General features: G+C 41.5%; 4 protein-coding genes across 4 annotated transcripts in view; 1 reads left to right on the top strand and 3 right to left on the bottom strand.

Annotated features, from left to right (window-relative positions):
- The window catches only part of LOC134182958 (uncharacterized), a 6,392-nt gene extending 3,898 nt beyond the window's left edge, over window positions 1–2,494 (top strand). The window contains exons 6-9 of the mRNA XM_062650401.1: window positions 1,345–1,485; window positions 1,547–1,711; window positions 2,180–2,287; window positions 2,353–2,494. Of these exons, the coding sequence (XP_062506385.1) occupies window positions 1,345–1,485; window positions 1,547–1,711; window positions 2,180–2,287; window positions 2,353–2,472 (534 nt within the window). The 3' untranslated portion in view covers window positions 2,473–2,494. The remainder of the gene's footprint in view (window positions 1–1,344; window positions 1,486–1,546; window positions 1,712–2,179; window positions 2,288–2,352) is intronic.
- A 74-nt stretch (window positions 2,495–2,568) lies between these two features.
- On the bottom strand, window positions 2,569–4,402 carry LOC134183439 (retinaldehyde-binding protein 1-like). Its single transcript, XM_062650972.1, has 3 exons — window positions 3,761–4,402; window positions 2,766–2,876; window positions 2,569–2,703 (listed from the first exon to the last, which is right to left on the bottom strand). The coding sequence occupies exons 1-3, from the start codon at window positions 4,373–4,375 to the stop codon at window positions 2,569–2,571; spliced, it is 861 nt and encodes a 286-aa protein (XP_062506956.1). The 5' UTR covers window positions 4,376–4,402.
- A 372-nt stretch (window positions 4,403–4,774) lies between these two features.
- LOC134183438 (uncharacterized) lies at window positions 4,775–8,278 on the bottom strand. Its single transcript, XM_062650971.1, has 4 exons — window positions 7,719–8,278; window positions 6,337–6,767; window positions 6,078–6,281; window positions 4,775–5,186 (listed from the first exon to the last, which is right to left on the bottom strand). The coding sequence occupies exons 1-4, from the start codon at window positions 8,252–8,254 to the stop codon at window positions 4,846–4,848; spliced, it is 1,512 nt and encodes a 503-aa protein (XP_062506955.1). The 5' UTR covers window positions 8,255–8,278; the 3' UTR covers window positions 4,775–4,845.
- Window positions 8,279–8,569: 291 nt separating this feature from the next.
- The window catches only part of LOC134182957 (tetratricopeptide repeat protein 13-like), a 24,666-nt gene continuing 5,735 nt past the window's right edge, over window positions 8,570–27,500 (bottom strand). Inside the window, exons 7-24 of the mRNA XM_062650400.1 lie at window positions 25,678–25,788; window positions 24,616–24,698; window positions 24,412–24,553; window positions 23,688–23,792; window positions 23,220–23,283; window positions 21,208–21,326; window positions 21,091–21,128; window positions 19,211–19,256; window positions 18,860–19,007; window positions 18,741–18,792; window positions 18,455–18,544; window positions 18,085–18,256; window positions 14,644–14,753; window positions 13,360–13,483; window positions 12,650–12,729; window positions 12,507–12,585; window positions 9,249–9,328; window positions 8,570–8,820 (exon numbers count right to left, since the gene is read on the bottom strand). Coding sequence (XP_062506384.1) covers window positions 8,712–8,820; window positions 9,249–9,328; window positions 12,507–12,585; window positions 12,650–12,729; window positions 13,360–13,483; window positions 14,644–14,753; window positions 18,085–18,256; window positions 18,455–18,544; window positions 18,741–18,792; window positions 18,860–19,007; window positions 19,211–19,256; window positions 21,091–21,128; window positions 21,208–21,326; window positions 23,220–23,283; window positions 23,688–23,792; window positions 24,412–24,553; window positions 24,616–24,698; window positions 25,678–25,788 — 1,752 coding nt within the window. The 3' untranslated portion in view covers window positions 8,570–8,711. The remainder of the gene's footprint in view (window positions 8,821–9,248; window positions 9,329–12,506; window positions 12,586–12,649; window positions 12,730–13,359; window positions 13,484–14,643; window positions 14,754–18,084; window positions 18,257–18,454; window positions 18,545–18,740; window positions 18,793–18,859; window positions 19,008–19,210; window positions 19,257–21,090; window positions 21,129–21,207; window positions 21,327–23,219; window positions 23,284–23,687; window positions 23,793–24,411; window positions 24,554–24,615; window positions 24,699–25,677; window positions 25,789–27,500) is intronic.

Here is a 27,500-nt window from a genome sequence, read left to right as displayed (position 1 = left end):
GGGACAAGAAGACAGACAGACACGAATACAGCTGCAGGAAGACTTCAGCTCTCAGTGGACAGTCACAGTGTTCTCGCCAGTACCGTCTGTACTGTTATTTTGACGGTTGGGACAAGGAAGGGACGTTTGGGGAGGGGAAAACAGCAATTATTGACAGTTGGGAACAAAATTGGACAGCCTACCACAGGTAGTGTGGGATGTCTTCCTTCAAGATCCATTGTGGATTTAAAGCCATTTACTTCTATTGGTCTTGATGGTCCCCACATTTCTAAACAATCTCATGACATCTAAAATTGTGGGGCGTGGTCTCTTTGTTGTTGCAGCAGGTATTCTACTAATTACTGTTTGTCTTCAATCCCATTTAAGTAGGTACATCTTTGCAGATCTCTCTACAGCATAACCACTCAAGTGGATGTATCAATTTGCTAAATCATTATGGTTATAAGAACATGGTGATCCTCTCTTACAAAGCACGCTTGCAGCTACAAATTCTCGGAGCTTTTTGTATGAATTTACACATGATTAGGCTAGACTACTAGAAATGTAGCGTATTAGCTAGTTATGATCAAAAGAAGGATAAATGGTCAGAAGGCATATTAGTATCCCTATACTATTTATTAATACTATTCATTTCTTAATTAAGTTTGATGGCACAGTAGCCAGCGTATATGCACAACTTACTCTTGTAAAGCTCAGCTCACAATCCCAGTTTTAAGTTAATTGATTAAGTCAACTTGTCATTGTAATAATCTAGTGTATTATATGTCTATCTGTGTTATGTTCAATGAGGTTTATTTGACAAGTCCAGAGTGGCTATTATATTGGATAGTCTACCAATCACACAGTAACTAATATACATGCATAAGACTCTGCGTAGTACAACTAGGGAAAGGTAAAGTAAACAATCACCAAATATGTTAACATTAAATATTTGATGACGTCATTATATTTGATGACGTCATATTGACGGTTGGCAAAATATCCTGGCTAGATCACTGCAGTCATAAACATTTAGAGACCAGGACCATAGGTCCCTTCCATCTAGTCATAATGTGTATGTGTATTTAGTGCGTATATAGTGTGCATTGTAGTTTTAACCAGTTTTCTTGTATGTACTAGATGTAATGGACACGTAGATTAGATATTGCTTTGGTGCTATAGTTCATTTATGAAAAATATATGTATTGACATACATACATACATACACACGTACATACATACATACATACATGCAGACTGACAGACAGACTGACTGACAGACATGGCCTTGTTTGGCTACTAACAATGAATAAACTTCACCATTTGGTTTTATGTCCAAAAGTAAATTTGCTGTTGACTGTATAGAAACCAAGTAAATGGTTGATTGAAACGGGATATGACTCGCACCATCCAATTAGTGATAGGAATGAAGACAATGAAGAGAAGCTTGCAAAATTTCTACCGAACTGGGATGATGATGACATGACCGTCCTGAAGTATTGCAGAGTAATATGCCGATCCAGAATTATTTGTATCTAGACTCTGTGAGGTGTTTGCTTATTTTTAGGAAAGTAAGCTGTGGGAGCTGGATGCAAAGAAACCAGGAGAGACGTTTCTGGAACAGGTGAAAACAGAAGTTCGGATGTCAAAAAAGTTTCCTGTTGAAGATGTGGAGAAGACGCCAAGGGTCCATGTTGCACCTGTACTCTCTGGATTTGAAACCTCAGTCAAGGTAGGAGGATTGATATGTTGGTGTCTGTCTCTTGTGTGTGTGTGTGTGTGTGTGTGTGTGTGTGTGTGTGTGTGCGCACGCACGCACGCACACGTGTATGACGTGTGTGTGTGCATGTTTGTGGTGTGTGTGTGTGCGCGCACGTGCGTGTGTGACGTATGACGTGTGTGTGCATGTTTGTGGTGTGTGTGTGTGTGTGTGTGCGCACGTGTGCATGTGCGTGTGTGATGTGTGATGTGTGTGTGCATGCATGTGTTCGTGTGTCTGTCTGTCTGTGTCTGTCTCTGTGTCTGTCTGTCTGTGTCTCTGTCTGCCTGTCTCTGTCTGCCTGTCTCTGTTTGTCTGTCTGTCTGTCTGTCTCTCTGTCTGTCTGTCAGTCAGTCAACCTTGTGATAGGTTTGTGCGGTGGCTGTTTGTTTGTATAGCCGTTTGTCCATCTCTGCAATGTGGACCTTTACTAATGTGTAGGCAGAGAAGATGAAGGAGTCTGGCAGTGTTGCAGACTGGACTTCGGTGCACTTCTACAAGCATGCCAACACTTTTCTCACCGACAAAACAGTCGTGTCTATCAAAGCTGTGAGCGTTTGTAAACAAACACATCTACGAAGGCTGTGACTACCACTCCCTTGTTGTTGTTGCAGGTTGTCGGCTACATGGGTATGCCAGGAGAACCACAACTCGAATCCTACGGTGACGAGCTCGTCGCCATTTTTACACTCGATTTGATCAAGGGCTTGCACCAGAACCCACGATTCAAATAATAACCGTAACTTTCAAGTACAAACCAAAATATTTGTATTAAATTGTTTGATTACTTGCTGCAGTTCCCATCAATCGATGAGAGTCGTGTGTGTCGCTCACTGCTCATCCAGCAACATTTGCTTGCTACTTTGTATATCGACTGGTCCAGTCGTGCCTCCAAATTCAAACGGCAAAGTGCTTGGTTCAAACTCGTGATGAAGACTTCTAAAGTCGGTTCCATGCATGATAATCTTGAAGGGAAAAATTAAAATTGCATTGATATCAATGAGGATAATTTGATTGTGTGGGATACCTTCCGTCTGACGTCTGCGGCTAGAAAGGGTCGAATGATTGACATGATGAGTGTTATGAATTTTGGCTGTTTGACCATGTGAATTGCTGTCAGTCGGACTGGAAAGCAATCCTGTGAAATGGAAGAGTGTGTTGAATCGCCACACACTTGGTACTTATTGTGTTGTCGTAGCAATGCAATAAGGCTGTATATCGTATTGCTGTCTTTGCGTGCGTAACTGATTGCTATTTAGTGTGCAACTTGTTGGTTTGTCTGTTTGATCGTCTTACTTGCTTTCTTTGGTTGTAGGTCAATGTGCTTGCGAAACCCTTAATCCAGTAACTTTAGGGCCTCTCACTCTTGTTAGCCCACCCATTAGTCTGTCTGTCTGTCCGTGTACCTGTTGATGAGTCTGTCTGTCTGTCCGTGTACCTGTTGATGAGTCTGTCTGACTGTCTGTCCGTGTACCTGTTTGTGAGTCTGTCTGACTGTCTCTGTCTGTCCGTGTACCTGTCTGTCTGTCTGTCCATCCATGTACCTGTTTGTCTGTCTGTCTGTCTGTATGCATGTTTGTTTATCTACCTGTCCACCCCTGTGTCCTCCATTCTGTCTGTCTGTTTGTCCACTTAGGTGTTCCCTGTCCGTCTGTCTGCCTCATCCAAGTGACCTCTCAGTCCACCCACGTGTTGTATCTCATGCATCTGTCCGTTTATCTGTCTGTCTGTCAGTCCACCCATGGTTCCTCCTTCAGTGTGTCTGCCTGTCTGTTCATCTGTCTACAGTACCTGTCCACCCGTCTGTGTGTTTGCTTGTTTGTTGTGTGTGTGTGTGTGTGTGTGTGTGTGTGTGTGTGTGTGTGTGTGTGTGTCCATGTCCATCCATGTCTCCCCGTCCATCCACTCATATATCCTCCTTCCCGTCTGTCTCCCTGTCCCTCAACCCATCTCCCTCTCACCCTTCCTGTCTGCACACTCCCTGCCTATCCACAACATCACACAGCAGCCCAGCTCTCTCACCTGCGCTAGAGTCACCAAATTCTTCAAATCCCTCGCCTTCAATCCAAGCGCCTGCTTCAACGTGAACCCATCGAAATCCTCCAACAACACAATCCCGTTCACTTGCGTCTCCGCACTCCTCACCGCCCGCTCCAAGACATACACACAAGCCCGCAGCATGTGATCAAACGGAATCTCACACAATCGATGTCGTCCAGGAAAGAAGAGAACCACAACGCGTCCCTGTCTGTCTCTATTGGGCAAAACAGCAAATATTCCCGCATCAAACACGGGACTTAACGTCACCGCATTATGATCCGTAAATAGGAAGGGATGGTTTGCTTGGAAGGTGTAGTAATTGAGGATGAGGCGGTGGGCCTGCTCGGCGTCGAAATTCCGTGCGCGAAGAAATTTAGTGAGAAAAATGTCTGACGTCAGAATGTCAGGGTCTGGGAGGTGGAGGGAGGCTTTGGTGTCTGGTGTTGAGAGGCTGGTGTCTAGGAGTTGTCGCAGCTTGGTGAGAGATGAGGGTTTTGTCTCGTCGGTTTCGTCCAGGTCGTTTGCTGCTTTCTGTGTGGCGTCTGTGGAGAGGGTGTGCAGCTTGTCTTGGCTGGGGAAGACGGCTATGGGCTCCATGTTGGAGTGGGGAAGGAGAGGATGAGTTGCCTTGCAAATAATTAAGGTAACTCTTTCCTCACGTGCACACTCTATTGTGTAAGTGATAGACAGATATACGCCTACATGTTGGTGGAATGTTTTAAGAAGTTTGTTGATATCAACTTTAATTGATAGATAATTAAATTGTTGTAAAGACAAGAAAGACAGACACACAGATAGACAGACAAACAGGTTGACACACACACACACACACACACACACACACACACACACACACACACACACACACACACACACACACACACACACACACACACACACACACACACACACACACACACACACACCATTTCTGCTGTTTCTGTCCACACCCATGCCTCTGACATATCTGCACAAGACATACTGCAAGATCACCTCCAAAAATTGCAAACTTCATAGATTTCATAACAACGTAGAATATATACAAATGTTACAAACTCAATACACACCTAACTTGTGCCTGTGCTAGGAGGAAACGGCCAGTGTTCATACCACCTACAGCTGGACTCTCCACCAGCCAGAATATAATCACAAGACACAACAGGCTGGTAAGGCAGACGACTGTTGACAGCAATAGGGAAAGGTCTTTCGTTGTAGAACGGAGCATCAGGGTAGCTGTACCATTTCTGGGCTATAAGTTTTTTGCCTTTGGTAACAACAGCTGAGCGATGCATCATGTCAAGATTGCATGCCTTGCCGTTGAAATTGTAGAATATGACAGCCATGCCACGTTTGGGTTTAATGCTGATTCCGAGACGAGGAAATACTGTCTCACCTCCCTCAAGATCGTCTACAAACAAAGTAAGATGAGACAACTATACTAGGCATACTGAATTGTATTGGAAAGATGCATCTATGTAGTAACTATAGCAATAATAATAATACGCATAACAATATAATAATATAAACAACATATTGTAATTATTATCTCTCAATACATTAGACTATTGTATTGGAGAGATGCATCTCACAACATTAGACCAGAGGTATGCATCTCACAATACTAGACTATTGTATTGGAGGGATGCATCTCACAATACTAGACTATTGTATTGGAGGGATGCATCTCACAATACTAGACTATTGTATTGGAGGGATGCATCTCACAATACACTAGACTATTGTATTGGAAGGATGCATCTCACAATACACTAGACTATTGTATTGAAGGGATGCATCTCACAATACATTAGACTATTGTATTGGAGGGATGCATCTCATAATACACGAGACTATTGTATTAGAGGGATGCATCTCACAATACATTAGACTATTGTATTGGAAGGATGCAACTCACAACATTAGACTGGAGGGATGCATCTCACAATACACTAGACTATTATATTGGAGCACTGCATCTCACAATACACTAGACTATTGTATTGGAGGAATGCATCTCACAATACACTAGACTATTGTATTGCAGGGATGCATCTCACAATACACTAGAGTATTGTATTGGAGGGATGCATCTCACAATACATTAGACTATTGTATTGGAGGGATGCATATCACAATACACTAAACTATTGTATTGGAGGGATGCATCTCACAATACACTAGACTATTGAAGGGATGCATCACATAATACATTGACTACTAGAAGTATTCATAACAAGGTAGATTGCACTGCAAACATATTACAACACGACTTAACATCACACGACAATTCATTACTTACCATCCTGCAGATATCCCAAGAATGTTGCTGTCTTATCATGATCCATCACAGTGTTTCTATAGAAACAGTCTGAGTGATCATTATAAGACACACCCTTGTCATACAACAGCATCTGCATATCCCTCGCATGTCGATGACCAAGACCAACCTCTTCAATCCGTCTCTCGATTCGATCAACAACAAGATCCTCTCCTCGATAATGTGCTACAATACACAACATTACAAATTTAAAACTAAAATTTAGTGAACTATTGCATACAAGTGCTGTAGCTCCATGTAAGATACGGTGCCACTTGCAACGACCACGACTGTCTTAAACAATACGTTCCTTCTATAACGTTAGACTTGATCACTTCGTTCGCCATAAAATGATCATGCTGGAAGCACATTAGAGGAGGCAGCGACGCATTCTGTAGGCTTTCTTGATGCAAACGAATAAGATGATCGCATTCCTCGTCGCTGAGAAAATCATGGAAAACGTAGATGTTTGGGTCTAGTCGCTCGATCGTTACTGATCTGTCGTCAAGTGTGAATTTCTTTTGTTTGAGTCTTTTCTTGATTGTTGCAAAAAGGTGTTTGGTGAAGTTGAAAGTTGTCGTTCCGTCTGGTCCTTCTGGATATTGCTTGTGGTAGATGTAGTGCAGCTCGTTCAGTGCTTGCTTGTCTGAAGCATTATACTGAAGAATGTGTCTATCCAGAAGCAGCAAAGTGTAGTCAAGCAGTATGATGTTGATAGCTAACATGGTAATCTATAATTTGACTATTTGTCTACTCATACTGTCACTCTCTTAATCACTTGCTTATTGACCCACCAAAAATACACCATCTCCTGTCTACTCATCTGTCTACATGCATCAAGCCAATTTGACAAAGAGACAGACAAGCAAACAAACAGACACACAAACAGGTAAACAAACAAACAAACAGACAGACAGACAACAAACAGACAGACAAACAACAGACAGACAGACAGACAGACAGAGACAGACAGACAAACAATAGACAGACAGACAGACAGACAGACAAACAACAAACAGACAGACAGACAACAACAAACAGACAGACAGACAAACAACAAATAGACAGACAGATAAACAACAGACAGACAGACAGACAGACAAACAACAGACAGACAGACAGACAGGCAAACAACAAACAGACCAACAGACAAACAACAAACAGACAGACAAACAACAAACAGACAGACAAACAACAAACAGACAGATAAACAACAAACAGACAGACAGACAACAAACAGACAGACAAAAACAACAAACAGACAGACAGACAGACAAGCAACAAACAAACAGACAGACAAACAACAAACAGACAGACAGACAAACAAACAGACAGACAAACACAAACAGACACAAATAGACAAACAAACAACAGACAGACGGACAAACAGACAGTCCTTCAATACATATTTCTCACACTTGCATGCATGCACCCTCATATTTCACTATAAATTAAGTCAATGTCTTCAAATTAATAAAATTAATAAAAATAATTAAATCAATAACAAATAACTTAATTAATATAAATATAAAAATAATTAAAATCAAAAAACCATTTAATTAAAAAATTAAAATCTAAAAAAATTAATTTAATTAATAAATTAATATTAAAAAATTAAATTACCTATACAATCTCTTTGCCTCCATCCATTGTTTTTCCATCACATTCCTTCTCGCCTCTCGAATGATCGAATCTCTGTCGATCGGCTCGACCCTCAACCTCTCCTCTTCTCTTCCCTCATCAACTCCAAGACTGCTAATCAACTGCTCAATCCATTCCGGTGAGAGACGAGCCCCGCTCGGCTTCTTCACCTCCCAGTCCCAATTGACTTGAGCCTCCAAGTCTTCAGACTCCACAGCTTGTTGTGAGTCATAGACATCAGTTGAAACATCAGAATCCGCGACGATTTTTGATGAAGACATTTCTGCATCCGTACTATCACTCTCTCCATTTTCATGCATCTCGACTGCAGATTGATGGCTGTTGGACACCAAATGGAGTCCAAAGCCCACGCCCACGCACGCCAATATGCACAGTGTGACGACTTTCAGCCACAAATTCGAGTTGCCGGAACCGCTGGCGTTCTTAGATGTTTCTGCGAAATATTTCTGAACCGTTTCCTTACCTTGTTTTCGTCTCTGTCGCGCACTGCGAGGCATACCGTCTTTCTTTCAAAAACAGCAGCGGAAGGCGCGCAAGAGGGCCTGGGTGTGCACGAAGCGCTATACAAGGCCTCGGAGACCCCGACCTTCATTAGAGCTATGTTGCGACGTTGGCGTTACATTTCTTGCAGAGCCTAGCCTATAGAAGGCTCTGGCTTCTTGGCTGACGCTATGGAAATTATTAAACTAACAGCATCGGCTATTTGCTGCAAACTTTCGGTCGAATGATAAAGGACTAAGATGGTCACGTGATCACTTACTAGTATGAGAGCTGCTCCACATAGAGAGACACACTGACATGGCACACAAAACTACGAGATACCGATTTCTTCATTCTACTTGTAAGACTAATTCAAGACAACTCCAATACAATAATGAAATGAAATCAAGGCTACGATAGCCAAATGACGATCTCGACCATTCATGCTCACGTGCTACCATCGTAGACGATAGTTCAGTAGTTGCAATATCGGTCGAATCCCATGTTCAGTATTTCCATTGAATGTCTTAGACTCGGCAGCGTGTCTTTCACCAATGGCATCGATGACAACGGCGTTGAGACCCTTTAGTGACAAATGGTATGTAGAGACAATAGTCACTGACATTCACAGTTTCACACACACACACACACACACACACACACACACACACACACACACACACACACAAACACACGCATGTGCACACATGCACACACACATGCACACGCACACACATACACACACACACACATGCACACACACAAACACAAACATACATGCACACACACACACACAAACAAATATACACACACAAAACACAAACATACACACACACACACACACACACACACAGTGACACACACACACACACACACACACACACACACACACACACACACACACACACACAGTGACACACACACACACACACACACACACACACACACACACACACACACACACACACACACACACACACACACACACACACACAATCCATCGCAACCAACATTCGAAATTGTAGAAATTCTCTCATATTAGCCTTGAAGCGATCTGAAGTCTCAGAAAGCCACGCCTCCATTTCCAACAACTAAGACAAAACAATCAATCAACATCCTCAAACTAAAGATAAAACCTATGTGTATGTATTAATTAAACATAAATGTATTTGAATGCAATAATTAGCCTCGTGCCAGACCCTCTTCTCATGCTGACCTGCCCAGTTCTTGTATGCCACAACAATAGGAGCATTTGTCAAGTGACAACCCAATCTATCACGTGATAAATGACACCCAAACATGTCACGTGACAATATAAATCTATCACGTGAAAAATGACAAACTTGTCACGTGACAGCATCCCAGTTTATCACGTGACAAATAGACCAGTCGCATAACAAAGCAGTCTACCAAACAACTGGGGAAGTCAAGTTCGTGAGATGTCCCGGATAATCTGAACATCTGTAGGGCGTATCGATAGCTTGCATGACAACCTCAAAACATCCGCTCACAGTCTAGTAAGTCTTTAACCTCAGCTCGTCTTACAAGGCAGGGTGACAACTGATCTATTCTCGGTTTTTTTGCCTGCTTTCCAACCTTAGAGAGATCTAGATACACTTGCAGGAAGCCGAGCAAAACGGTCAACTATGACGTTCGTCCGCCGGTAGCTTCAACTATTTGTATTTCGCCCAACATATAGAGAGGAGCAAATCCAACCTACTTGGTTCTTGGATGTGCCTGCACTATTGCTTTCTTCAGAACTTCTTGTCAAGGTGGAATATTCTCTTGTTTGGAGATGCAGGACGAGGTCAAAGTGACGATGATCATGGCGGTTTCCGGTCATTTTGACTCGCGATGTAGTTGTACAAGGTGAGTGTTATTGGCATTTGTTGTAAAGCATGTGCAAGACTGTCGTTGGCACATACATTCTGATGAGGAATCGGTTGCGTTGGGGCTTGCTGGGTATGAGTTTTCGTGGGCTAATAATACGTACTTTGTTGTGAGCGGTCAAAGTAAGCAACATTCTTTTGCTCCCTACATTTTGCCCAACTGATTTTCGTCTCTTTATCTGCATGAACGCAGAGTAGAGGAGTTGCTTCGGTCGCGTGTGCACTTCCCTAAGCCGTCAGGTCCTAACAGCACCATGCAAACTACCGCCGTATCATGGGTATCGAGCAGGACTCATGACAGATGGCACCCAGATTTGGGCGTGACTTGTGGTGTCAGGACGGTGCTGCTTCGCCGCCATCTAGATATTGCATGTGTTTTCGCGAATTAGTGGACAATCGTTCGGACAGTATGTGTAACATACGTGTAGAGGCTCTAACTTGAAGATGTTTAGCCGTGTAATGTGTACACTGCAGTAATACACGTAATACACCTATGGTGACTTGAAAGCAGTACATACATGTACACTATTGTGGTATACACTGTGTAACACCATAGTAATTACGTAATTAAGTGTATTGCTACGTTACTTGAAAATAGTAACTTAATATTAATTAACTACAGTTGTGTAGGAAGATGGTTCAAAATGTCTGAAAAAATTATTTGGCTCATCCCTACTAGCAGTGTTCTCAGATCTCTCTGTGTATGTAGGTGAAGCCACAATGGTCAAGAAGTGCCTCTTCCTTGTTGTCACAGGGTGCTAACTGGCAGCTTTCCCTGCTCTCACACAGATCAATATCTCTCCTATGCTATGGGCATCTGCATGCTGTAACTACAACTGTGTATCGTACTAGTTTGTTGCAATAGCGGTTTGTGCATACTTTAAATGTCTTAGAAATATTCAAGCACAGTAACTGATGTACGTAGCTAGTCTAGGCCGTAAGTACGTACCGTCGACATCCATGTTAGTGTGACTGATTAGATTCCTCTAGCGCAGAACCCTTGGTATCTCTGGAAGCAGTTGGTACGGAGTATTTGCACTTACACGTTGCAATACTTCTGTGAGAAAGTCTTGTATGTGTCCCCTTCTTGAGTTTGCGCCATAAGAGGCAGTCACAACAACTGGGGCACTGGGGCCCATGTGCCGGTCAGATACTGAGGGCTTCTGTTCGACTGGAGCTACAATGTAGGGCAAAGCTCTCCCATGATAGGAGTATGTATGCGTGGTTGAACTTGAGAGATCTAGCTCTGTTATACGGGTCGCACTGTATGAGTATACTGGACCTGTTCGAACATAAATTCTATGGTTGTTTGGTAGACTGAAAGGAATCTGTCATCCCAATTTAAATGACACCCAATCTGTCACATGACCAAATGGCACCCAAACCTACCACCTGACAAATAGATCAATCACATGACAAACAATAAACAAATCTGTCACGTGACAACCACATCTCATGATAATGACACTCCTAAATGTGTCAAGTGACAAATAACTCCCCATTGTTCACGTGACAAACAATAAATAAAATATGTCAAGTGATAAATAACAAATAAGATGTCACGTATCAAATAGCAAATAAAATATGTCACGTGACAAATAGCAAATAAAATATGTCACGTGACAAATGACAAATAAAAAATTTCACGTGACAAAGAAATCTGTCACGTGACAACTGTCATCCTAATTTATCAAGTGGCAAATGTCACACACACACACACACACACACACACACACACACACACACACACACACACACACACAGGACAAACAGATTTGCATCAAGGCTCGATCAGTACATAATCAAGTTCTCTCAATGACTACTTTCTGTTCATGTTGACTTTGCGCTCGGAAGTGACTAATGATGCAGCTGCATTTGTTTACCACACTCAGATGTTAAGTGATATCTCATTAACTGTACAACTTAGAGGTCATATTATAATACAAAGATGTTAGGTAACAGTAGAGGAAGTCGCAGGCTATCAAGACAAAGCAGAACGAGAAGAGAAGTCAGAAATATCAAGCAGCTACCTGTGAAACAAGAGCAACTGTGGGTTGATGTCAAGGCAGCAAACCCTGCTAATTGCCTACTTCCTCTATTAGCTGCGTTCTTGTTGTAAGACCATACCTTCTTAATGAGTAAAGAACCCCTAATGACTCTTGATATGCAAAAGCCTTATCAAACCGCCTGTGTAATACATATGCCGTCGTTACCCTAACTACAAAAAATCCGGGAACTTGCGGTTTCGAACGATACCAAGATCGTCACTGTCTGCCCTATTGCACAGAAATTATTACAGATTTTCAAAGCGCAAAGTCAACGCGAACAGAGAGTAGCCGGTGTACCAAGTACATGTATCTGTGACTACCATTACTCATACCCGGCCCTGACGAAGTGGCTTCACCAGCTCAAATCCAATCGCCGACAACATACCGATAAACGTCGCAAACGCCGTCACCCTGACAAACACACAACACACAACATGTCAATGTCCGTTACCCAAACGACGGGCACTCGACTCACGTCGTTGCTCGAGTGAGAGGACACAAATTTATAAAATAGTAAAGCATCAAAAGCAGTAAATCGATTAGTTCCTCGTAATTCTGTAATAACGCAAGACACATTGGCATATACAATAAATACAATAAAACTCAATTACCATATTACCCACCTTAGCAGTGGGAGACAGACAAACAGACAATGTAAGGTATAAAGATGTACAAACAAGTAGACAGACAGACAATGTGAGGTATAAAGACATACAGACAGGTAGACAGACAAGTAGACAGACAGACACACAATGTGAGGTATAAAAATGAACAGACAGGTAGACAGACGGACAGACAATGTGAGGCATACAGATGGACAGACAGATAGACAGACAAACAGACAATGTAAGGTATAAAGATGGACAGACACATAGACAGACAGACAGATAATGCAAGGTATAAAGATGGACAGACAAGTAGACAGACAAATATGAGGTACAAAGATGGACAGACAGACAGACAGACAAATAACGCGAGGTATAAAGATGGACAGACAGGTAGACAGACAGACAGACAGGTAGATAATGTGGGGTACAAAGATAGACAGACAGGTAGACAAACAGTGTCCATAACACAAACAAAAGAAGAATCTATCAATTCTCTAAGAGACACAATTGATGACTCGAAAGCTACGTGTCTAACAGTCTTAAAAAATACTGCAATACGAGAAGCTATTAGACTAACTTTGTTTTCCTTTTTTGCTTTGGCTGAGAGATCGTCCCATAGCTGGTTGAGCTCTTGGACGTATTTGGAGGTGATTGCTTTGTTGTGTGCTAAATCCAACGCCAAAATGTATGATTCGGATCGTCTGTGTAAGATAGAAAGTATTCAGTATGACGAAATCGGATTATGAAAGCATGGTTGGATAAGTTGGTGATATAGTAGTCATGTTCGTCTGGGTCTACTTGTTGTGTCGTGTCTGTCCATCTGTCTGTTTGTCTGTCTATCTGTTTGCCTGTCTGTCTGTCCGTCTATCTGTCCATCTGTATGTGTATGTCTGTTTATCTGTCTGTCCGTCTGTCCATCTGTATATGTATGTCCGTTTATCTGTCTGTCTGTTTGTCTGTCTATCTGTTTCCTTGTCTGTCTGTCCGTCTATCTGTCCATCTGTATATGTATGTCCATTTATCTGTCTATCTGTCTGTCTATACGTACGTCATTTTGTCTGTCTGTCCATCTGTATGTCCGCCTATCTGTCCATCTCTTCGTCTGTTTGTCTGTCTTTCCATCTATCTGTCTGTCTGTCTGTTTGTCTAGCTGTATGTCCATGTATCTGTCTGTCTGTCTGTCTGTCTGTCTGGCCGTCTATCTGTATGTATGTCCATTTATCTGTCTGTCTGTCTGTTCGTCTATCTGTCTGTCTGTCTGTCTGTCCATCTCTCTCTCTCTCTCTGTCTCTTTCTGTCTGTCTGTATATGTCTGTCTGTATGTCAGTCTCCTCTGTCTGTCTGTCTGTCTGTCTGTACATCCGTCTACCTGTCTGTCTGTACATCTCTTTGTCTGTCTGTCTATCTGTCTGTCTTTCTGTATGTCCATCTATCTGTCTGTCTGTCCGTCTATCTGTCCATCTGGTATGTATGTCCATTAATCTGTCTGTCTGTTTGTCTATCTGTCTGTCTGTACGTCCGTCTATCTGTCTGTTTGTCCATCTCTTTGTCTCTCTATCTGTCTGTCTGTATGTCAGTCTATCTGTCTGTCTGTCCATCTGTCTGTCTGTCTGTCTGTCCATCTATCTGTCTGTCTGTCCATCTGTCTGTTGGTCCATCTCTTTGTATCTCTATCTGTCTGTTTGTATGTCAGTCTATCTGTCTGTCTGTCTGTCCATCTATTTGTCCATCTGTCTGCAGTCTGTCAACCTGCTTGTGAGACATTTCCATGTTTTCCTCCGCATGCCAATCCCACAAGTCACATCTCTTTCCACCCTTTCCTCAACCAACAACACTCTTATCCAACAACAAAAATCCTCACCCATCGCCAGCCACAAGAACTTTCACCCCTTCAATAAGATAGTTAGACTTCACATAACTTGGCAAATACAACTGAAAAGCATGGTCTCGCTGTGACCCTTTCCCTTTGCCCTAACATCAAAATTAAGAAGCTAAAACAACATACCAACAGCTAAATCAAGAGTTTTTATTGAAGTACCAAAACCCGTTTATTTGTAAATGATTATTATGATATTGCAATTACCTCTTATAAACACTACCGCTTAGAATATTTAAATTTATTAATTATTATTAATAAATAATTAAATTAATAATTTATTAATAATGTTTAAATAAAATATTTAAAATTACTAAATATTATTAATAAATATTAAGGTGTTTGTAAGCTTACTGCATCCTCCTGTGCATAAGAATACTAGAGGTGTAAACAATGCATCTTTTTCATTTTCAAATTTCAAATTTGTCAGGGGTTTCCCCAGGATTGAAAAGTAGTGTGGCACTTGGGGGAGTGGTTTACTTGAGTGGGCATGGCCTCAAATATTTTGACCCTTGAAATTACTAGTTCTGATGCAATCATTTGCAGCCTACTGTAAATGGACACAAATTGACACATAATGTCATTGTAACATTGGGATTGATCCGGTATTGTGCGTTGGCTGGTTTCGGCTCACTTGCGTATGCGGCCTTGCGCTCGCCATGTTTGCACACGCACATGTCGTGCCGAGGCGGGGTTAGCAAGGCGGAGGAGGGTAGCATGGCACTGCGCCATTGCTTTAGGGAAACCCCTGAATTTGTTCTTCATGTCTTCGTTTTTTCCTGTTCATTTAATCTTTTCCTTGTAGTTGGCTTCAATGCTACTGTATCTGGCAGATGCTGCATTAGTGTTGAAAACTCGAGCGTCAAAAAATGTTTTTTGAAATCTGTTATAATATTAATATTAATTAATCATAATTAAATTTATAAATTATTAATAATATTTAAATAAAATATTTAAATTAATAATTATCAATATATAAATATATGTAATATCTTAATAATTAAAATTTATAAATATACTAATTTAATCACAATTGTGTAGCACTCTGTTGCCAGTATTGTTGTAGTTAAAGCGTTCTGACGGAAGATGCAGTCTGAGTGTGACGACACCTCCAATCTTTGTTGCAGGTCCCGGATGTGCTGAATGAATTCGAATCCTGCTATTCGCGCTTTTTCACCATAGAAATCGACAAACTCCCCATGCAGCGCTTGGTACATAAACGTGTAGGTTGGATAACAGAATTTGGAGAGAAACGAAAGCGAGGAGTAAGTTCCATCAGCAAGAAATATTTGATTGCTTGAAGCTTTGCGAAGGACGACGACATGTACAGTCTACACAGGACTTGTGTGGGCGTGTGTTCGAATAAACTGGAATGTGTAGCATGTGCGTCATTGAGAAACTTTACGCGGGAGTCAACCCCTTGAGAGGGGACCTGGTGCATAATTTTTTTAATTTCTTTATGTAAGTAAACCTTCCCTTCACGTGCCAAGTGTGTGTGCCGATTTTGGTTACGAACGGACAAAACACGTGGCCGCGTATCGCAAACACACACACACACACACACACACACACACACACACACACACACACACACACACACACACACACACACACACACACACACACACACACACACAAACACAGACACAGACAAACAACTTAAGCTTTCTATATACATGTATACTAGACTAGTAAATGCTCGGTTAGCATTGTGTTAGGCGAGCGATGGTGTTCTGTCTTTACCTATTCGCGTAACAATGGTTGCGTTACGTAGCAATAGTTTCTGTTAAACAAACGCATGAACTCAGGAAACAGACTTTCAGTTGCTCTTCTATAGTATTTAGCGTTCAATTATCCGAATCCGGTGTTCAATTATCTGAACTCGGCGTTCAATTATCCGATTCAGACGTTCACTTATCTGTTGCTTAGGGCTGTTGTGCAATATCATGGAAACTGAATAACTTACATAGTCTGCGATTGTGCAACTGCTCAAATATCATCATTCATCAGCTGTCTAGACGCAATAATTTCTAATTAATTTTGACTCTAGCGTAAAGCTTTTAGTGTGTGTTGTACAATAATTTCCTTTGCACTAATCTTGGTGTCCCACGTTTCCGTGGAGATCTAACTAAGCTGTTGTGAGCAAACTAAATCTACATATCTAGGAAGCCTACAACAACGCCTTGCTCCATCAATCGTGGTGTAATCCGCATACTCTCTAAACCGCGCGTCCTGCGTGCATGCATGATGCCATGCAGCAGTCCATCATGCGTCGTAGCTGGTTTTTAGCTAATCAAGGGCTCAAATTTCACTACTTTGCCTTCCCACCTTTCTTGAATCAATCATTTATTGTTCAGCTGAAAGTGAGCATCATCATAGAAAGACGTCATGAAAGAAATGTGCGCAGTTTTGACAGACTGAAATAATCATTTCTATATATTTGGTACTTCTAGCACAGAACATCGGATAATTGAATGCCCGAATCGGCTAGCTGAACGCCCAATTCGGATAATTGATTGCCTGAATTGGATAATTGAACGCCGGATTCGGATAATTGAACGCAAAATATACTATAGTTGTCTTCAATTCTTCGTTCACGCTTCAGTCGTCTCACTTGTTTGCTAGGATAGTCGGGTAACAATGGTCACGTAGTCACGTGATAATCGCTTCGTAGCAATAATTTCTGTCAAAGTAATGCACGGAAACTCAAAAAAACAGACTTTTCTCTTCTCTTAGCTTCTTCATTCCATTCCGTTTGTCACACATCAGTCTCCTTTGCTCTTTAGTCGCGTAAGAGAGCAAAATCAAGAGTAATTTCACTCCTACCGCCGAGAAATTACAATTGAGTCGACCCCTTGAAAGGGGACACTTGATTAAGTTTTTAGCGCATATGTTACAGAGTTAAAATTACATTCATCTGGCATTGTCGTTTTGTCGATCCGTCTTTCCGTTTTGCGGTAAATCCCTAAGACAAGTGCTGACGCGCGTATATATATAAATATATAAATATATAAATATAATATATCTCGAGCTCAATTGACATGACAAGAGAGAGGCTCGCATCGCTCGCCAATAATATCTTAATAATTAAAATTTATAAAATTATTATTTAATCACAATTGTTGTGCAGTGTGTTGCCAGTATTGTTGTAGTTAAAGCTATTGATATCAATAAAGTTGTTAATTGTGTGTGCACGTGTGTGTGTGTGTGTGTGTGTGTGTGTGTGTGTGTGTGTGTGCATTAAATAAAATATTTAAAATTAATCGATAATTAAAATTAGTAATTAAAATTATAAATAAAATTGCAACTACTTATAAAGTACTACTTAAAATAAATAAAATAATAATAATTAAACATCCTGTTACTATGACAACTAAGTAACATAACTCACACACTAACATCATACTACTTGCATGCATATCATACCTCCCATATCTTGATCAAGGCTGTGCAGTTGTCTGCATTCTTAATTGCTCGTTTCTCATCAACCGAAAGCTCTTTTCCTTTCATTTTTCGCTGTTTCTGAAGCGCCTTTTCCTTGATAACTGCCAGCAGCCGGTCTTCGTAGCTTTTGTATCGAACCACAGAATGATACTCTCTACACACAAAACAATCATGGTAACCAAATTGTATTACATGAACATACCAAATGGCTACAAAACAAGCAGGAATCAGAATGAAGTGACTTAGTCAGTGTGGAGTACAGCAAGTAGGTCGTAGTTAGGAACCCATGGAATTGGACATACACATAGACAGACATACGCTATGACACAAAACATTCAAAATGTGCACATGCCTGTGGATGTACAACTCGTTCATGTGACTGCCTTTCGCCGACTGCCGCAGCTTGTCGAACCAGAAGATCGGTAATGAAGGATCCACCAGCCTGGAATATAATAACGACACACTTTGCTATGAAATGTCTTCAAAACGGTTTGTGTGTGTGTGTGTGTGTGTGTGTGTGTGTGTGTGTGTGTGTGTGTGTGTGTGTGTGTGTGTGTCTGTGTCACTGTGTGTGTGAGTGCATGCGTGTGTTCACGTGCATGAGATTTTAAAAACAAAAACATGCACACACAACCTACCGTTGCCAACTAACAGCCACGTGGAATATGTCCCTCCACTCAACCTTCTTACCTACCACACACACAACCCACACATCATTCCCTCAACCCTCCCAACACACAACACACCAACTCCTCACCACCTTGCGGCTGCCACAACTTCTCCAACGCCTGAGCAATCCGAATAGCAGCCATGCCTGCAGCCAACTGACTCCTCGAGTTCGGGAGAATTCCATCAGCTTCAAACCTCGTCTTGTCTCCGAGTTCAGCAGCCTTGCAGACAAGAACCTTACACAAAACGAGACATCAACTTACGACACAAATTCAAGACAAAACGCGATGAAAAGTGAAAAAAATTGATTATATGTTTGTCTCACTGTTGGCTATTCGTAAACTCTAATCTGTCAGTCTTCATAACATAAACGATACAAAGGCATCTAAACTTTGTCTACGAAACATCGTTGTGATACGACCTGTATGTGACTTGTTACCTGAGTATTGATGTCGAGTTCGTCAAAGTTGAGAGGCCCCACGTCACTACAAAAGTCAAAAACATACGTCACTAAAGCCTCATACGTTATACAATCCCGACATTCTCATTGATTTTGAAATTAAATGTTTAGGTCATGGAAAATTACTTAATGATCATCAGAATTTCTAAAAATTGGGACGGACGGACAAACAGACAGACAGACAGACAAACAGATGGACGGACATAGGAATGGACATACAGATGGACAAACAGATGGACAGACACATGGACATACAGATGGACATACAAATGGACAGACACATGGACATACGAATGGACAGACACATGGACATACAGATGAATATACAGACAAACAGACAAATGGACATACAGATGGACATACAGACGGACAGACAGACAGACATACAGACGGACAAACAGATGGACATACAGACGGATAGACAGATGGACATACAGACAAACATACAGATGGACATACAGATGTACATACAGACAAACAGACAGATGGACATACAAATGGACAAACAGATACACAAACGGCTTTAATTTTTCTATTTTCTATTTGATGTGCATGCCTGCCACACTTGATTTATGTCATCCATATTTGCTACTATACTAATCGAGAGGCCCACGTCACTACAAGCGAGAGACACACATCACCAGTCGCAACTTCATACATTCTCAACATTCTCATACATTTCCAACTTACCGTATCCGTCCAAATACAAGCCAGAGGCTTCAATTCAAACCGCTTTGCAACTTAAACCTGGTTTACAATATGACGCTGACACTGACGTTGACACAGAAATAGAATGAATCCAACTCCAGCATCAGCATCAGCGTCAAAGCATGCCGCCTCTATCAAGGTGGTCTCTTTGACGTTTGACGCTCAGCTGAGTGTCAGCGCTGTATTGTAAACAAGGCTTTAGTCTGAGTGTTCTTACTAAAATACCCATACGTAGACTGAATAAAAAAAGACCCACCCTGTCTTCAGCTGCATGCATGCATGCGGGATTTGTTTAGCCCTGCAGCTGAGGCACCTACTCCACCTCTCATTTCAAACTGTCTGGTCCAGTATATCAAATTCTTTCAAGTGTGTGGGAATCACTACCAACGTTGGTGGCACGGTGGATGCTCTAATGACCGGGTAACGACCTGCGTGAAGGACGAAAGCACTACGATGCAAGTCAAACGTCATCTCTACCTCAGCAACAACGGATCATAATTAATCAGCAATGCAACTGGGTCGATGCTGGCTGATGTCACAGAATAGGAGGAAGACATTGAGTGCTTTGGAAAGAATCAGACTTTGAAGGCTTTACTGCAGACGACTTGTTGTAATTTTAGGTAGCTGGACGATCACATGACCAGATGCAAGTAGAGTACGTAATTGGCAAGTGAAGCAACTTGCAACTCTCTAGCATCCAGTGAATACTTTCGTATCATATAAACCCGTCTAACTAGAAGCCATGGGTCTTTTATTAGTACACAACAAGATTATTGCATTCCACCATTTAATTCAAGCCCCGGGCTTGCATTAGTACAAAAACAAGATTATTGCATTCCACCATTTAATTCAAGCCCCGGGCTTGTATTAGCACAAAACAAGATTATTGCATTCCACCATTTAATTCAAGCCCCGGGCTTGTATTAGCACAAAAACAAGATTATTGCATTCCACCATTTAATTCAAGCCCCGAGCTTGTATTAGTACAAAAACAAGATTATTGCATTCCACCATTTAATTCAAGCCCTGGAGCTTGTATTAGTACACAACATGATTATTGCCTTCCACCATTTAATTCAAGCCCTGGGGCTTGTATTTGAATGAATACGGTAAATGATTATTAATTTCAAAATTTGCAAACAACATCACACCTTGTGTAAGGCTGTAGTCCTGGCTGCTCGGTGTAATTCTATGTACAAATTGACATGTCAACACAAACTAGAAATCCATGATTACCAATTAATTAATTAATTAAATAAATAAAATACGTGATAGTTGAAGAACTGGTGTCGTGACCAGTGGCTTCGGAATCTCTCGTCGAGTTCGTCGTCCAGTGCGAGCTTCTGAAGCGGCTGATCGAGACGTGCATGTAAATACCGGCTATACTCTGTACATTCGTATCAAACGACAACGTCAGTAACAATGTAGCAGAGTGACTAGTTAATATTAACAAAGACAAAGAATACTGTAGCAATATGTCTAATTAACTAAAAATAATAAATAATAAAAAATATTAAAAAATAAAAAATAAAAATACCAAAAAATTTATTTAAATAAAAAATATCAAAAATGTTAAAAAATATAAAATAAAAAATTAAAATAAATAAAAATTAAAATTAAAATAAAAAAAATAAAAGACAAAAATTTAAAATAAAAATAAAAATAAATATTACAATTAAAAAATTAAAGACAAAATTTAAAAAATTAAAATAAAACTAAAAATTCAAAGAACAACTATTATGCCACTGAGATGTCTGTCACCAAATTTTTCCAAACCCTAGACGGTTTTCACAAATTTCTCGTGCATCCTAATTTAGTAGTGAGTTTGGTCGACTTAGCAATTACAGTAAATCTACAGAAGAGAAGCACCTAGCTCTACACTTTTCTATCTAACACACAATCAAATTAAAATCAATGGAAATTTCCGCACGATCAGCAGAGCACACGCCACACGCACAACAGAGCATGCACCACAGCGGCCACGCTATCGAGTCACGATCGAATTCTTTTTTCGCTGCAGTTTTAGCTGGTAGTATGGAGGGTAGGTAGTGTACTGCTCGCAAAGAAAAAGAAAATGTTAAAACAAGTTACTTTAGAACGTGTGTGAGGTTATAGTCAGTATTAGGCCCCTATTTGTTGCATGCCTGTTTCACATCACCCGCCCGCATCCGAACAACAGGGCCGCACTGATTTCACCATTACGCCATTATTCATGTAATGCGCATGTGCAATACGACCGGAGCACATGGCATACGTCTGAACCATCTTCTGTGTCTCATTTCTTTTAATTGCACAATGTCTGCTCTTCTTATCTACACGGTTTACTGTAAATCTTTTTCAAAGTACTTGAGGACCAGAACCAAACACAGACCGTCCAATAGTTGTTAAAGTCACTCTAGCTGTCATTCGCATGATGATGTCTAGAGCTTGTATTTCCTCTTGTTGCCGTGGATGCTGATCTGTTGAGTTATAATATTATCTATACTGTGCCCGCTGACTTCCTGTGTCACGTGTACATATTGGATAATGGTAATGGCCCGCCCGCCCACGTCAGTTTGAGAGCCTGGGTGATGTGAAACAGACATGCAACAAATAGGGGCCTTATACTATTATCCTGGTTATTATCGTCATTATCCTGGCTAATATTAAATCAGTGGTTGATATCAACAAGTTCTGAAATGCAACAGAATGAAACATTTGTCATAGGGCCCGTCTACACTGACAACTGGATCGCGATCCAACCGCAACGCTGTCCACACTTGCAACTGGATCGTGATCCGATCGCGATAAATCCAATCCACATCGCGAGGTGGTTTCGATTGCGATCGGTTGAATCCAATTAGAAATAATGGGTGTTACCCCCACGTACGCTACATGTGTAGTCGGAACATTTAGCACTCCTCACTCATCTTTGTTCTCGCTCACCTTACGTCGCTGTATCAATGCTTTCCACAAGCAAAGAAGCCACACGTACACATCGGTCATCAGTCACGTGATATCGAAAATGAGGCAGAGGTAGCGTATTCAAAGTGCAGTGTGGACGCTCGCTATCTCGATCAGCAGGATCGCGATCCATTCTGATCTAGTGTGGACAGGGTTTTACAGTGACTGTGTAGAGAGAAGCCGACTATGTGGCCATATCTCGGTCTCTGGCTGTCACTACACTACGACCAACTAACTGTGTGATGAGGGATTATACTACAGTGAATGATGAAATAAAATTGATGAGAATTACTAACGTCTAGTGAAAATGACAGAAACACAATTTTGTGTCGTTTACCTCTCATGTATCCAGCGTGGATCAGTTCTCCTTCGTTCGTCTCAATCGGGTGGGCAAGAAAGATCTACGCCATCCAACATATCCATTATGTTTAATTAATTAATGTATAAATACAAGTAATAAATAATTAATTAATTAAGAAATAATAAATAATTAATGTAATACAGTAATAATAATTAATTCTAAATAAACTAATTAATGTATAAGTACAAGTAATAAGTAAATAATAAATAAATAATTAATTAATTAATAATTAATTTCAAATAAAGTAATTAATGTATAAATACAAATAATAAAATAATTAATAATTAATTTTAAATAAAGTAATTAAAGTATAAGTACAAATAATAATAATAAACTTAATACAGCAATAATAATTAATAATAAATAAAGTAATTAATGTATAAATACAAATAATGTAAATGTACCAATGCCAAGACGTTGACCATATGAATGCAAAATGCTCACTTGTGTGTAAGCTTTGATGGCTGGGAAGTAGAGTCCGAGAGAGGTGAGTGTGAGACCGTACATGTAGATGCAAGAAATGTGATCGGAATCAAGAAGCAAGCACATCTGCAAAATGAAAAATGACTGCTGAGATACAACACTACTGCTGGAATATACATAATAGATTTTAACTAATAAATATTGTAACGGACGGACAGACAAACAGACAGACAGACACACAAACAGACAGATACACAAACAGACAGACAGACACACAAACAGACAGATACACAAACAGACAGACAGACAGACAGACAGACAGAGACAAACAGACAGACAGGCAAACAGACAGAAAGACACAGAAAGACAGGCAGACAGAAAGACATGCAAACAAAAAGACACAGAAACAAGTAGACAGACAGAGAGAGAAACAAGTAGAGAGACAGACAGACAGACAGACAGACGAGACAGGCAGACAGAAAGACAGAGAAACAAGTAGACGGACAGACAGGCAGACAGACTTACAGACAGACAAACAGAGACACAGCAAAACCTGTGCCAGCAACAAAAGCTACAACAACATAGACATGTCCTTTGCATATTAACAAAACAATCAAGCAGTCACAAACAAACAGTCATAGACACAGCACATCCACACACCACAAACCAACACAAATGCGACCGCATTCAGACACACTAAACACAAACACAGACTGAATCACTCCAAACACATCAGTTGGATTACACTGAAGTCTTGCAGAGCCTCCTGATGGCGACCGTTTGCATACAAGAATTGACCTTTTCCGTAATAGAGATCAGCAGACCGAGGGCTGAGTTTGATTGCAAGTGAGAGGTATTCGTCTGCCAGCTTGGCATCACCCATATCTCTACACACAAAACAACAGATTTTACGAACAAATGAGAGGGTTGAAACAGTATGTGTAATGACCTGTATGAAAGACCCGCGTAGAATGGAAAGATCGCTTGAGAAGAGTCGAAAGCGTAAGCTTCCTTTAGAACTGTTATAGCTTCCTAATATTAAAATGTAACCGTTACAGTGACACACACACACACACACACACACGCATGCTCGCGCACGCACGCACACACACACACACACACACACACACACACACACATTGGAGGAGCAGCTGTTCAACATACAAAAATATGTGTGTGTGTGTGTGCATGCGTGTGTCCCTGTGCATGTGCATGTGTGTGTGTGTGTGTGTGTGTGTGAGTGTGTGTGTGCGCGTGTGCATGTGTGTGTGTGGGGGAATAGCTCAGTTGGTTAGAGAGTCATCTTATGGAGTGTTTACATCCGGAACCTTAAAGGGTCGCAAGTTCAAGTCACAGTGATGGCGAGCTATGGCATAATTTCCTTAAGCAAGAAACTAACACACATTTGCTTCTCTCGACTCAGGAGTATAAATGAGTACCTAGTCATTGACTGGGGTCCTAAGCGGCCATCGGCTGTGACATGACATCAGCCACTGGGGTCCTGGTGAGACTTCGAGTCCTCACACCACAGTTGGCTTCACAAGTCGGTGCTCCTGAGAGTGCCTGGCCCGGCTCCAGGAGTTTGCTAGCGCAGTCCCAGAGTTCCCTGAGTAGCGCACAGGGCCCAGCTTAACAGCTGGGGGCGTGACCTCTGAGAGGCAGCTCCTGACATTTAGGATTTTTTTAGGTGTGTGTGTGTGTGTGTGTGTGTGTGTGTGTGTGTGTGTGTGTGTGTGTGTGTGTGTGTGTGTGTGTGCATGGTGTGTGTGTGTGTGTGTGTGTGTGTGTGTGTGTGTGTGTGTGTGTGTGTGTGTGTGTGTGTGTGCATGGTGTGTGTGTGTGTGTGTGTGTGTGTGTGTGTGTGTGTGTGTGCGTGTGTGTGTGTGTGTCACTATGTGTGTGTGTGTGTGCATGTGTGAAGGTCATTTATGGTATCAAGACGCCTATCAAGGCACACATTGATATGACAACTAACAAGCTACCCTACTGTGATAACACAACACATAGAGACCTTCATTCTTCCTGTTTCATAATAAACTATTGCCAAATTCTTCATGGCGTCAAGCTGCTTAGGGTTGATGTTAAGAGAATTCTGCAGGTTGACATGAGCCAGAGAATATTTCTATATGAAACACACACAACAATATTAGTCTCTACAACTATAGTCAATAAGATAATACACAAAATACATAACAAATTAACATTAATAAAAAATTTAAAAATAAATTTGTGCAAAATTGTGTGCATGATTGTGTCTGTCTGCCTGTCTGTTTGTGTGTCTGTCTGTCTGTCAGTCTGCTCGTTTGTGTGTCTGTCTGTCTGTTTGACTGTCTGTCTGTCTTTCTATCTGTCTGTTTGTTTGTGTGTCTGTCTGTCTGTCTGTCCATCTTGTATGTATGTCTACCTGCCTGGCGTGCACGTGCACACACACACACACACATTGTGACATGAACACACACACACACACACACACACACACACACACACACACACACACACACACACACACACACACACAGTGACACACACACAGTGACACACACACACAGTGACACACACACACACAGTGACACACACACACACACACACACACACACACACACACACACACACACACACACACACACACACACACACACACACACACATGCACACACCGGTGTTCTCCCCAGGCATCTCAAGACGCAGCACGCCACGCCTTGGCTAAATTTTACAAGGACACGCCCAATCCCGCCATCCCTTGGCTAACGCCGCCACGCCTTGACTTATGCCTGCTTCGCCTTACTATGATAGTCTCTATGTGCTAGGCAAGAAATGGGAGACCAGTGGTTTGGGTTCTTGTTCATATGAATAAAACACCTGTTGTTGTGGAAAGACCAAAAGCAACGGCATAGAGATCGGTATGTCCAAAATATACTTATGACGTTGTTTCGAATCCAATCCGACGTCATTTGGTGGCATATTCGTCCATATTCCAATCCGTATGTGAGTCACGCCCTCGGCAGCCGTTTGTGCCGTGGAGTCGTTATTGGTGCGTTGAGAAAATACAAAGTCGCAAGGCAAAGTACATCAATGCGTCGAATTGTGTTGTTAAAGTGATAGCCCAATTTCTCGTTCTTCTAGTGGCATTTTTGGCACCTACGGAAGCCGATCTGGGAGGCGTTACCCTACACAGGATGTAAGACAATGCACTGATTACAGATGCCAAAACGTGCTTGAACGGCATCGCCCGAAAGCTAAAGTTAGTAAAGGCATTGCTCAGGTTAGTGTAGACGTGTTCGCAGTTTCGACAAACTTGTAGATCTCGGCGAACATGCCGATACGCTGCGGACGTCTCTAGTGTCAATATTGGCATGGAAATTGTCACCGACTGCGTAGTCAGCTTTTCTACTAGTGCTAAGTTACTAACTAAAGGTATTACAATCGATTTTGTGATTTGTATTGGCTTGGAATATATTGGGAGGCGCAGGTTTTTGACATGTATGCAGATTAGAAAGTAGCCCCGGTAAAAAGCGGAGCGCTAGAAGGCTAGTGATAGCTTGCTTGTGTTGTACTCTGTCCACGCATAGAAATGTTGTACAGCTAACATTTTAGACCAAACACAAGCACCCTATGTGGCTCTATCACTGCACTGCAAAGCCAGCAAATGCCACTCGGATGACCACGTCCACATTTGAAACAACCACGCCCCACAAGTACGTTCCATTTAGCCATGCCTAGATCGCCACGCCTTTGGGATATTCTGGGGAGAACACTGCACAAACACACACACACACACACACACACACACACACACACACACACACACACACACACACAAACACACACACACAC

The sequence above is a fragment of the Corticium candelabrum genome, chromosome 8 (assembly GCF_963422355.1).
Source record: "Corticium candelabrum chromosome 8, ooCorCand1.1, whole genome shotgun sequence".
NCBI lineage: Eukaryota > Metazoa > Porifera > Homoscleromorpha > Homosclerophorida > Plakinidae > Corticium > Corticium candelabrum.
Note: the sequence above shows the minus strand (reverse complement) of the source record. Positions and strands in the feature narration are given on the sequence as shown.